At 38.8% G+C, this 13,008-nt stretch overlaps 1 protein-coding gene across 1 annotated transcript in view; it reads right to left on the bottom strand.

Moving 5' to 3' along the window:
- Nucleotides 1-13,008, bottom strand: part of LY75 (lymphocyte antigen 75) — a 94,704-nt gene that overhangs the window by 24,665 nt on the left and 57,031 nt on the right. The window contains exons 25-28 of the mRNA XM_011992009.1: nt 10,261-10,346; nt 8,126-8,291; nt 6,356-6,523; nt 4,064-4,180 (exon numbers count right to left, since the gene is read on the bottom strand). Of these exons, the coding sequence (XP_011847399.1) occupies nt 4,064-4,180; nt 6,356-6,523; nt 8,126-8,291; nt 10,261-10,346 (537 nt within the window). The remainder of the gene's footprint in view (nt 1-4,063; nt 4,181-6,355; nt 6,524-8,125; nt 8,292-10,260; nt 10,347-13,008) is intronic.

Below are 13,008 nucleotides of genomic sequence, written 5' to 3'. Positions count from 1 at the left end.
GTGTAAATTAGTTCAACCATTGTGGAAGACAGTGTGGCAATTCCTCAAGGATCTAGAACTAGAAATACCATTTGACCCAGCCATCCCATTACTGAGGATATACCCAAAGGATTATAAATCATTCCACTATAAAGATGTATACACACGTATGTTTATTGTGGCGCTATTCACAATAGCAAAGACTTGTAACCAACCAAAATGTCCATCAATGATAGACTGGATAAAGAAATATACACCATGGAATACTATGCAGCCATAAAAATGGATGCGTTCATGTCCTTTGCAGGGACATGGATGAAGCTAGAAACCATCAATCTCAGCAAACTAACACAGGAACAGAAAAGCAAACACCACATGTTCTCACTCATAAGTGGGAGCTGAACAATGAGAACACATGGACACAGGGCCAGGGGGAAACATCACACACTGGGCCTGTCGGGGGTTGGGGGGTTGGGGAGGGATAACATCAGGAGAAATACCTAATGTAGGTGACATGTTGATAGATGCAGCAAACCACCATGGCATGTGTATACCTATGTAACAAAACTGCATGTTCCACACATGTACCCCAAAACTTAAAGTACAATTAAAAAAAGAAGAAAAAAAAAAAAGAAAAACACTTTTGTGGTATAAGTCAAGTCATGGGAGAAAATATTTGCAAATTATTTATTGGATAAAAGACTTATATCCAGAATATATAAAGAATTCTTACACCTCAACAATAAAAAGACTCAATTTAAAAAATGAGCAAAAAATCTGAATAGGGATTTCCCCAAATGTGATATACAAATATCCAATAAGCACATGAAAAGATGCTTAATATCATTAGCCATTAGGGAAATGAAATTAAAATCCCAGTGAGATATTTCACACTCACTTGGATGGCTATAATGAAAAACACACAAATGTTGGCATCGATATGGAGAAATCAGTACTCTCATATACTGGGAATGGAAAATGGTATAGCTAGTTTGGAAAACAACCTGGTAGTTCTTCAAAGGGTTAAACAAAAGATGCAGCAATTCCATTCCTAGGGGTTTACCCAAGAGAAAGGGAAACATATGTCCATGCAAAAACTTGTATGTGAATGTTCAGAGAAGCATTATACATAATAACTAAAAATGGTTTAAAATCTAGGTTGTTTTACCTAAATGTCCATCAACTGATACACGGATAAATAAAATGTATTATATCCATAGAATAGAATTTTATTCAGTTATAAAAAGGAATAATGTACTGATACATGCTACAATATGGATAAACCTTGAAATCTTTATGCTAATGGAAAAAGCCAGTCACACGCAAAAAGCACACATTGTATGATCTCATTTACATAAAATGTCCAGAATTTTACATTCAGGCAATCTGTAGAGATAGCAAGTAGATCAGTGGTTGCTGAGGACTGGGAGACAGGGAGGGGATGATAATGGGTATTGTGTTTCTTTTTAGGGTAGTGATGGTTGCAATAAGGCTTAAAAAAAGGGTACTAGGTCTATTACAATTATAAATTGGTATAAAGATTGATGCCATCACTACCTACACATATCCAATGTCGTCCTGGTTATTTCTGGTTTTCACTGATTACCACCTCCCAAGGCAAGACCCCTAAACATCTGCCTGCAGCAATGACGCGTTAGAAGCACTGCACACACGATTTGGTTATTGTTTGCTGCTTTGTATCATCTCATGCCTACCAGTTCCTCCTCCCCTCTCCCAAACTTCAAAGTTATCAATTTTCTGACCAATATGATGTGCAATGGTAGATTTCTAAAGTTGCTTTAAGAAAAAGTCACTTTTTTCACTTGGCTTAATGTATCTCTCAGTTGACATACTGTGGCTTCTCATAGTAATTTCTATTCATGGCCCTGCTATTGAAAAATCAAAAATGTTTCAAAAAAACAAAATTCTTTGTGTAGGTGCAAAACACAATTAAATATTCTATAAGTATATCAACATAACCAAAAACAGTGACTTACAGTGATTTCTATTCATGGCCCTGCTATTGAAAAGATTTCCTTGCATCGGGGGCAAATAAATTAAATATTTATAAGTATATCAAAATAACCCAAAACAGTACCTTACAGATGTAAATTAAGTCAGTAAGAATGAGATTCAAACCAAATTTGCCACTTGCCTGAAATGTCTTTCTATATGTATATGTCTGTATATTTTAATAGAAATTTTATTACTCAAACATTTTATAAAAGAAGATAAAACAAAACAAGGGAGTCTTCTGATCTAAAAATGCTTTTTCAGAATATATAACACATTTTCAGTTGTTTCTGATAATATAATGTATATCAAAGGGTACAATTTCAATTTCTGTACTGGGTGTGGTCTCCATTGCTCAATACAAGACGATTGTTTCTTCAGTCACTTTCAGGTGAAGCCTCAGAACTTTCCAGCTAGTTTCTCTCCATTTTAATTCAAGGGTAGTTAAGGGTCATTAGAGAAAAGGCTTGGGCCAACTAAGTCCTACTATGATGAACTTATCCTCACCTGGTAAACCAAGTCTTTATTGCTTGGTAGTTTAATTTTCATTAACCCTTCTGCAAACCATAAACATTTCAGGAAAACAGTGGTAACCCCACAAAATAGATGGGTTAGAGAGCAAAGGAGAAGCCTATTTTTAAAACAGACAGAAACTAATTTAGTTTCTTTTCCTTCCCTACCCCTGGTTATCATTGTCCTGTGCCCCTTATCAAACCCTCTTTAGAGTAAATGTATGCTTTTGATGCTCTATGGCCATGGAAAGGTTTTCCTAATTCCAAAATGTCTATGATTTTCAGGACATTTCTGAGCATCTTTCCAAATTGGTCTTGTTTCCTCTATACTGGACTCTGTTTTAAAAAAACTCATATCAATCATATTTTGAATTCGTGGTATTTAGCCCACATTCCAAATATTCGATCCCATTGTCAGACCATGTATCTCATTTTTCTTTTCTTTTCATTTTTAAATTTTTTGAGACGGAGTCTTGAGTCTTGCTCTGTTGCCCTGGCTGGAGTGCAGTGACATGATCTTGGCTCACTGCAACCTCTGCCTCCTGGGTTCAAGTGATTCTCCTGCCTCAGATTCCCAAGTAACTAGGCACATGTCACCACACCTGGCTAATTTTTGTATTTTTAGTAGAGACGGTGGCGAACTCCTGACCTCTGGTGATCCACCCGCCTCAGCCTCCCAAAGTGCTGGGATTACAAGCGTGAGGCATTACACCTGGCCATGTGTCTCATTTTTCTAATGCTTATCATATGTGAGCCAATATAACCCAAGTCAGGGTTATAAACCCAAAGGTGCAACACTAATAGAAGAGTGATTCAGTTCTCTGCTCATCTCACATAGTCAGTGGAAACATAAAGTAAGTATTGAAGACTTATATGGGATGGTGATCATTTTTAGTTGGTCTTGAGTTGCTGGATGGAAGAGTGGTAAGTCTTGAATTGCTAGAGGAAAGAGTGGTAAAAGAAAATTGATATGGTTTGGCTCTGTGTCCTCATCCAAATCTCATGTTGAATTATGATCTTCAGTGTTGGAGGAGGGGCCTGGTGGGAGGTGACTGGATCATGGAGGCAAACTTCCCCCTTGCTGTTCTTGTGATAGTGAGTGAGCTCTCGTGAGATCTGGTTGTTCAAAAGTGTGTAGCAACTCCTCCTTCACTCTCTGTCCTGCTCCATTATAGTAAAATCTGCTTGTTTCCCATTCGCCTCTGACATGATTGTAAGTTTCCTGAGGCTGCCCAGCCATGCTTTCTGTACAGCCTGCGGAACTGTGACTCAAAACTCTTTTCTTCATAAATTACCTAGTTTCAGGTAGTTCTTTATAGGAGTGTGGGAACAAACAAATTCAGAAAATTATTTTCTGCCATTTAACTTTAAACTCTAAAGGTATGTTAACGGCAGAGCAGAGACACAAAAACTGTCTTGGTATTTATGTAAGTTATGTTAGGTATGTCATTATACTTTCATGTATTGATAGACATGTACTTTGAAGAACTATGGCTTGATAATTATGTTATAATGAAGCACAAAAACAAATAGAGAAAACTGGCAGATTTACAACTTACTTTCATAAGTTATTCCCAACGTGACCCATGAAGCCATATAATTGAAGTACAGAAGTTGCTCAAGAACAAAGTTATTCTCCTTTTCATCTCGAATACTCAGAATTTGTGATTTTGGATCTGTTAAATAAAAAAGTCAATAATTTTAATAATTACTTATCTAGAACACTTTGATAGGTTTAAAACATTTTAATTCTCACTTTAATATACTTCAAACTTAAACAATATCGGACAATTAGAAAGATACGTAAAATAAAATTATGCCATTGTACTAATAGGTTAAGGAGTTTTCAAATGTTTGATGTTAAATTTGGTCTTATGGTAAAATAGAAAACTAGTAGCTGAATAGAGAATTTAAAACATTGATTCACTTCACATTCCCCTATTTAAAGGTGATTTTCGGTTGGTATAAATCACCCATAGTAATGATAGACTGTCAAAGATTACTCTAGAATAATTAAAACCTCTTAGATGAACTATAACAGGGGTCCCCAACCCCCGGGCCACAGACTGGTACTGTTAGGAACCAGGCCTGTTAGGAACTGGGCCGTGCAGCAGGAGGTGGGCAGCAGGCAAGCGAGCATCACCACTTGAGTTCTGCCTCCTGTTAGAGCAGAGTGGCATTAGATTGACAGAGGAGCACAAACTGTCTTGTGAACTATGCATGCGAGGGATCTAGCATGCACACTCCTTATGAGAATCTAACTAAGGTCTGATGATCTGAGGTGGAACAGTTTCATCCTGAAACCATCCACCCCTCCCTGGCAGTGCCAAAAAGGTTGGGGACTGCTGACCTATATGACAGATCTTCCTTTTCCTTAGTTATCAGTATGAGGGTTAAAAGGCTTAATATTTCCCAAAGGGTATTCCTCACAAAATTAACAAGGAGGTTCCAGAAAAGATCTACATGGATTTTTAAAAAAGTTTGCAAACATTGGTTTAAACAAAGTTAAAGTCGTTTATTTATGCCAGTATTTCTTAAGGTATATGTTAATGTACATTTGTTAATGCCCAACAGGAAGCTATGGTGTCTAGTGTTTCTCAATCTTTTTCTTTTTTGTTGGTTATTTTTTTCAACCTTATTCTAAGGATTTTTTGCAGAACATCTCTCAAGACTAATGTTATATAGAGCATGCTTTGGGAAATAATGGTTTGATATTTTCTATAGCAACTTTCACTAAGTTCCTTGTTCCATTGGTTCCAACAGTTCCATCATTCGGAAGTCACAAATCCTTAGTGGATCTCATAGGAATTATCTGAAGACTCTTGAGAGCTGAAAGTGTGAAATGTGCACATCTTTAAGCTTAGCTGCTGCTTTGTGGTGTGTCTAAGCTTTTGACTGCTCCAACTAACCTATTTTCACTTCCTCTCTTGTGTGCCATTTCTTTCCCCCTTCCTTTTTTTTGGAGATAGGGTCTCCCGTCATCCAGGCTGGAGTGCAGATGGTGTAATCACAGCTCACTGCAGCTTCAACCTCTTGGGCTCAATCATCCTCCCTCCTTAGCCTCCCAAGTAGCTAGAACTACAGGCATGTGCCATCATGCTTTTAATTTTTTGCAGAGAAAAAGTCTCACTATGTTGCCCAGGCTGATCTTGAATGCCTGGCATCAAACCATCCTCCCACTTCAGCCTCCCAAAGAATTCGGATTACAGGCATGAGCCAATGTGCCTAGCCCATTTCTTTTCCTTTTAAAGAAGAACCCACCTTCCTTACAAACATAGACTAGTTCTTGAATGGATGAGTAAAGAAAGGAGTTATGCCTATACTTTCCACTTTAACTAACACAAATTTTAATACTTTGTCACTGATAATGTAGATATTAGGAGATGAAGATTTTTGACATCTAGTTACTAGTGCTAATTAGAAATATTTATAACACAGAAAATTTTTTTTAATTAGCAAAATACAATAAGTAATGACAGTACAATATACTTGATATGGTTTGGCTGTGTCCCCATCCAAATCTCATGTTGAATTGCAGCTCCCATAATCCCCAAGTGTCATCGGAGGGACCCGGCGAACTGAATCATGAGAGTGGGTCTTTCCCGTGCTATTCTCATGATAGTAAGTCTCACGAGATCTGATGGTTTTATTAAGGGCAGTTCCCCTGCACATGCTCTCTTGCCTGCTGCCATGTAAACATACCTTTGCTTCTCCTTCGCCTTCTGCCATGATTGTGAGGCCTCCCCAGCCATGTGGAACTGTGAGGCCATTAAACCTCTTTTTCTATATTAATTACCCAGTCTCGGGTATGTCCTTATAGCAACGTGAGAATGGACTAATATAATACTTACTCAGTTTCTGGCATTTAGAATGAACTTCATCCAGTGTTGTTGCCATATGCCTATTCTTTGTTATTATGAAATTGTAGCAACAGTTCTGAAATGGTATCCATGGAGTATTTAGAACAGGAGATGGACATTTAACACTGTCAACTGGTTTGACCTCTTTTTCAGTCTCATCTAGAAAAAGAGTTAATGGTAAGAATTCTAATTTGAGATATAAATGTTAAATCCTGTTTGCAGTCATTAGGCTTGATTTGTAGGAAATATTCAGGAAGCCAAGAAGTAATATCCTAGTGAAGCCTGTCTCTGTTTATACTCAGATACAGCACACAAAAGCCAGCTTTCTATAGGAAGGAAATTACTTGACACAATTTTCTTACCCCTGCTGTGGCGTGGAAGAATGTAAAAAGTGAGGTGCTATTAGGTTAAATGCAATTTCTGTCTTCCTGCATTACCAAATGTCAAGTACAAGGGACCACCCCTAGAGATACTGTACAAACACATTCATTATTAAAAGTCACCTAACTATAACTTTGAGAATTCGTTTTCAAGTTTCTGTCTACTGACACTATTAATTTTAAAGGAACATTTAAATGAAACACTTGATGTTCTAAGTAAGTTATTGCTTTAACTAAGTAAAACAGAAATAATATTTAAAATCTGACATCTACAGTATCTGATTATGATCTTTTTCCATTTTCTGAAAACGCCATACATTCACAAAGATACAAATATAAACATATTCCACTCAAATAAATTAAACGGATTTAATATGTGGCAGAGATCACTCAGTATCTCTCCTGGATCACAATAAGTCCCTCTGTCCATGAAGCAGTGTCTTCTTTCTACCACAAACCCACAAATGTGACCTTGACAGTTGTAAAAACACTTCCTCTGACTGGGCTAGAGATGGCACACCTGACTCAGGCTAAGTTCATGAGATTTTCTCTAAGGATTTACAAAGTGAAATTTAGAAATTGTCTCAACTCATCTCCAGTTACAGGTTCAGCTCTATCCTCGTTTTGCGGATCCTGAATTTCCCCTTGTTTTAAGCTAGCTTGAGGTGGTTGCTGTTACTTACAATCAACTGAATCTTTTTTTTTTTTTTTTTTTTGAGACGGAGTCTCATTCTGTCGCCCAGGCTGAAGTGCAGTGGTGTGATCTCGGCTCACTGCAACCTCTGCCCCTCCAGGTTTAAGCAATTCTCTGCCTCAGCCTCTGGAATAGCTGGGATTACAGGTATGTGCCACCATGCCAGGCTAATTTTTTGTATTTTTAGTAGAGAGGGGGTTGCACCATCTTGGCCAGGCTGGTCTTGAACTCCTGACCTCGTGATCCACTCGCCTTGGCCTCCCAAAGTGCTGGGATTACAGGTGTGAGCCACCGCACCCGGCCACAACCAACTGAATCTTAAGAGTGACTCATAAAAATCATGTTAGTTGTGATGTTATGAATCACAAAAGAATTCTCACAAGTGTAAGCTTTCTACAAGTATAAAGATATGCAGAAAGAGGTAGAGTAACAATGGGACTTTAAAGTGTTAATCCCCATTGTCAGCTAACGTAAAAATAAAACATGCTTAAAATAACCCATTAATAATAATATATTTAATATATAATTCTGCTTGAATACAAATTTTCACAAATGTTCCTACAAAAAGACATGACTATAATTTCTTCACAATTCCAAAACCAGATTTTACAAAACCACTCCTCAGAAATTTTACCACTTATGAGACTGTTAATAATTTAAGAATTAAAATATCTGAAATTCACGTACTTCCTGAATAGTAGCAAATAGCACCTGGTTGATTGTCATTGCAATCAGCTGTTTTCCAGAATCCATCAGTGTCTAATATTACACAGTCTTCAAGTTGCCCATTAGTTTCAGCCCAGCGACTAAAATGAAGACGTTTCCCATCTGACCAACCAAAGTTGAGTTCATCCTGTAAGGAGCAGAAATACATTTCAAGTGGCAATATTCATGTTATCCCTTTGTATTATTTTGACTCCCACGGTCAATCTAATGATTTTTATTTATTTTTTTATATTTAACATACATTTACATACCATTTACTACATGACAAGCATTATTCTAAATGCTTTATAAATATTGGCTTACTTAATCCTTATAACAACCATATAAGGGAGGTACTATTATTATCTCCATTTTAAAGACGAGGAAACTAAAGGTATGCAACTTTGCAAAGTCCCACGAATACAAACCACACTGCTGGGCCTCTCTTCCAGGCTGTCAGTCCCTAGAGTCTATGTCCTAACCATTATGCTATGCTGTCTCACACATAATTGGATCCACTGGTTATCAGAAATCAGAAAACTAAAATGGGATGAGGATCACTATCGGCACTGATTAGATCAGAGACAAACTGGTGTAGTGGAAAGAATATGGGCTACAGAGCTAAGCCCACATGGTTTTGAATCCTGATTCAGTTACTTACTAGCTTTTGTGTGCCACGTCTCCAAATTTCCATCACCCATCAATGAAACCAGTGTGACACTTAACTTCGTGGGTCTGGAATTAATGGGATAATGTGTAAAGCCTGCAACTCAGGGGCTAGCTGGCACACAGAGAGCTGGTGGTTCCCTTCCTCTGAAGTCCTCAGGCACGTGGATGTCACACTGCTGTTTTCACACTTGTTGGGGAGAGAAGCTTCTTCATTCACTAGATTCTGCTGTGTGCTAGAAGTCTGTGAACATCTGCCTTTACACCCTGCCAAGGTCCTGACCACCCATCTAGGTACAGGAGATGGACTGTGGGGTACAGGCCTGTCTGAGCTTCCCCATGGTGCTGCCAGAGCACCGGGCCTTACATACCAACTGCTGAGTCTGGTGCTGGCCTAACAGACCCACTGAGCTAAGCTTTCCTGAATCCCAAGACAATCTACATCACTAGTTTATTTGAAATATTGAACGAAGCCACACTTAGTGAACCATAAACAGCAACACAGTCAAGCTTCAACACCACTGGCTGCTTCATTCTGAAATGTTCATGACCAGAGTTCCAGCTGTAATCCTAGCCCCTAACCCTAACCCAGTCAGGGCCTAAGCCACTGTGGCCTCCGGTGTGGAGGCCGCGTGACTTTGCCTGCACTCATCCATACTGCCCTGCATTTCTTCCCCTTTGAGGCACTCCCCACCTAACCCTGTCCCTGATCCTTTGGAATTTCCATTCCATCTAAATAAATCATCCCACACCTTTTATCTTTTCATTGAATAGAAAATATTAAGACTATCAACATCTTTTCACTAAATTCTTGATCTTAATTGATCTTAATTTAACTCTGGCTAGAACGCTCACACATTGTTGGTGGGATTATAAATTAGTTCAGCCCCTGTGGAAAGTAGTTTGGAGATTTCCCAAAGAACAAAAATAGAATTACCATTCAACCCAGCAATCCCATTACTGGGTATACACCCAAAGGAAAAGAAATCATTCTGCCAAAAGACACCTGGGCTCAAATGTTTATTACAGCACTATTCACAACAGCAAAGACATGGAATCAATCTAGATGCCCATCAACAGTGGATTGGATCAAGAAAATGTAGCACACATACATGATGGCATACTGTGCAGCCATAAAAAAGAACAAAATCATGTCCTTTACAGCAACATGGATGTAGCTGGAGGACATTATCCTAAGTGAATTAATGCAGGAACAGAAAACCAAATACCACATGTTCTCACTTATATAAGTGGGAGCTAAATATTGGGTACACATGGACGTAAAGATGGGAATGATGGTGTCTGGGGACTCCAAAAGTGGGGAGGGAGTGGAGCAAGGGTTGAAAAACTACCTATTGGGTACTGTGTTCACTCTTTGGGTGACAGGTTCAACTGAAGCCCAAGCCTCGGCATCCCACGGTGTATGTATTGTAACAAACCTGCACATGTACCCCCTGAATCTTAAATAAATACATAAATCTGGCTTTTCCAAGGGAATAATCTCCTTTCAGCACCCACGGGAAGGCTATTTGATATTCTATTCTCAGATACCACAGGGGCTGTGAGAAAGGAGTAGTGGATATTTTTATCTCCTTTTATTTCCTTTGAGGATTATTCCCTTTGTATCACTGCAAACTCCCCATGACATTCACTGAGGACTTGGTCGCCGTGCTCCTCCCTGACATTCACTAAGATGTCCCAATTCTTGCTGTCCTCCCAGCCCTACCATTAACTTGGGATGCCTGTGTTCATGTTTCCAAGCCTTCTTGACTTCCTTTAATTCTATGTATTTTTACTTCTTCAAGCTGGGTACCTGAGTGACCCACTGCATGGCCACACTCTGCACTTTACATAACCCAGAGCTGCCTCCCCTCAGACACTGTAAAGGCCAACATCATTTCCTGCATGAATTTATAGAAAAATAACTGCTCTCCCTCTCTCCAGCTGCTTGCGGCCTCCCCAGCCTTCCACACAGTGTCTTCTACTTAAATGAAGTCTTATATTGTTACTACTCTGTTTAAAATCTTTCAGTATCTTATCATTGCTTTCAATGTAAAGTATTTATTAACATCCTGTCATTTTCAAAGAATTAAGGCAGCTATTAGGATATATAGTTAACCAGCTACACAGAATATGTTAAAATTAAGGGTGAAAAAGAAAAGAGAACCATAGGTAAAGGTTGGAAATAGGATAAGAAGTAAGACCCAAACCATTAAGTTGGGGGGAGTTACAAAATAGTCTGACTCCAGCTATCTAAAAAATAAATAGGTACACATAGAAAAATAACTTGAAAGATCCATACCAAAATATTGAATCATGTTTATTTTTAGGTACTGGGATTACAGGTGACTTTAATTTTGTTATTTTAATTTACTGACAAATTTTCTACATTGCAATATTGTTTTTGTCTCAAAAGATTTGGGGTGACTGAAACTAGGAAATGTAATCACTCATTGCTTCCTCACAACAGACACAATGACGCATTTCACAGAATTTCCAGCACTGAAGATAAAGCAAGTAAAGCAATGCTATGAAACAGTTGAGACTGTGAGGACTGGGTAAGCAGCCTTCCAATCTCCTGGCTTGATCTGGGTTAATTTAATTTAATTATTTAATTAATTTATTTATTTATTTAAAGATGGAGTCTCACTCTGTCGCCCAGGCTGGAATGCAATGGTGCAATCTCGGCTCACTGCAACCTCCACCTCCCAGGTTCAAGTGATTCTCCTGCCTCAGCCTTCTGAGTAGCTGGGATTACAGACACCTGCCATAATACCCAGCTAATTTTTGTATTTTTAGTAGAGACAGGGATTCACCATGTTGGCCAGACTAGTCTCAAACTCCTGACCTCAAGTGATCCACCCGCTTTGGCCTCCCAAAGTGCTGGGATTACAGCCGTGAGTCACCATGCCTGGCCAAACTGGGTTAACTTTAGAATACGCCATGACTCAGAGAGACTATTCTTTAAGCTATTCCTAAATGTTACTTTTAATTGAGCTTCTGATAACAATTCTTGTTTTTCCACCCATTCTTCAATTCAATTCTGAGTCTTCAATCACATTTTTTCCATGCAGCCCTAGATATACAGCCCTGGTATACTTTGGGATATACCATGGCTGAGAAAAGAGGTGGCCTATAAAGCCAATAGGAATACCACAGCTTTATTTAAAAATTCCTTATTTAATTATAGCCAAAACTTCAGCTGTGTAACGATTCCAGTTTGTGCTACATGTGCAGAGGTTAGTGATGGGAATTAATAGGAGACTAGCATCCTTTTTTTTTTTTTTCTTTTTTTTTTTTTGGAGAGAGTCTTGCCCAGGCTGGAGTGCAGTGGCGCGATCTTGGCTTACTGCAGCTTCTGCCTCCTAGGTCCCGGTTCAAGTAATTCTCCTGCCTCGAGACTAGCATTCTTTGTTGGGCTATGAAATGAATGAGAAGCGCCTGAGACATCTATCTAGGATCAGCACTTAAGATGGAGGAAAACATTATTCAACTTCCTTTTCAGAGTTGCTTAATTTTACTTTGCTGAATTTTTTCTTCTTAGAGACTGGGGTCTTGCTATGTAGTCCCGGCTGGATTTTAACTCCTGGGCTCAAGTGATCCTCTTGCATCCAGAGTAACTGGGACTACAGGTGTGCACCAGGTGCCCAGCAGTGCTGCTGATGTTGAAAGAGATGGAAGCTGGGTGTGGTGTTTCACGCCTCTAATCCCAACACTTTGGGAGGCTGGGGCAGGCAGATCACTTGAGGTAAAGAGTTCAAGACCAGCCTTGCCAACATGGTGAAACCCCATCTCTACTAAAAATACAAAAATTAGCCGGGCATGTTGGCACATGCCTGTAATACCAGCTACTGAGGAGGCCGAAGCATGAGAATCGCTTGAACCTTGGAGGTGGATGTTGCAGTAAGCTGAGATTGCACCACTGCACTCCAGTCTGGATGATAGAACAAGAACCTGTCTCAAAAAAAAAAAAAGATAAAGAAAAAGAAAAAAAGTGAAAGGGATGGAAAGGACTCTTTAAAACTATCCATAGTGCTTCCACACACCCAACCACATCTGATTTTTAAATTCTTCTCTTATCTTTTCATTGGCTGAAGAGATATGGCAGCTTCAGATTCTAGCTCAGTCTTTGATTAGAATTAATAAAAAGAAGTGCTCAGATATATATATATATAGTGTGTATATATATATATAGTAGA

This window comes from Mandrillus leucophaeus, unplaced genomic scaffold (genome assembly GCF_000951045.1).
Source record: "Mandrillus leucophaeus isolate KB7577 unplaced genomic scaffold, Mleu.le_1.0 Scaffold110, whole genome shotgun sequence".
Lineage (NCBI taxonomy): Eukaryota > Metazoa > Chordata > Mammalia > Primates > Cercopithecidae > Mandrillus > Mandrillus leucophaeus.
Note: the sequence above shows the minus strand (reverse complement) of the source record. Positions and strands in the feature narration are given on the sequence as shown.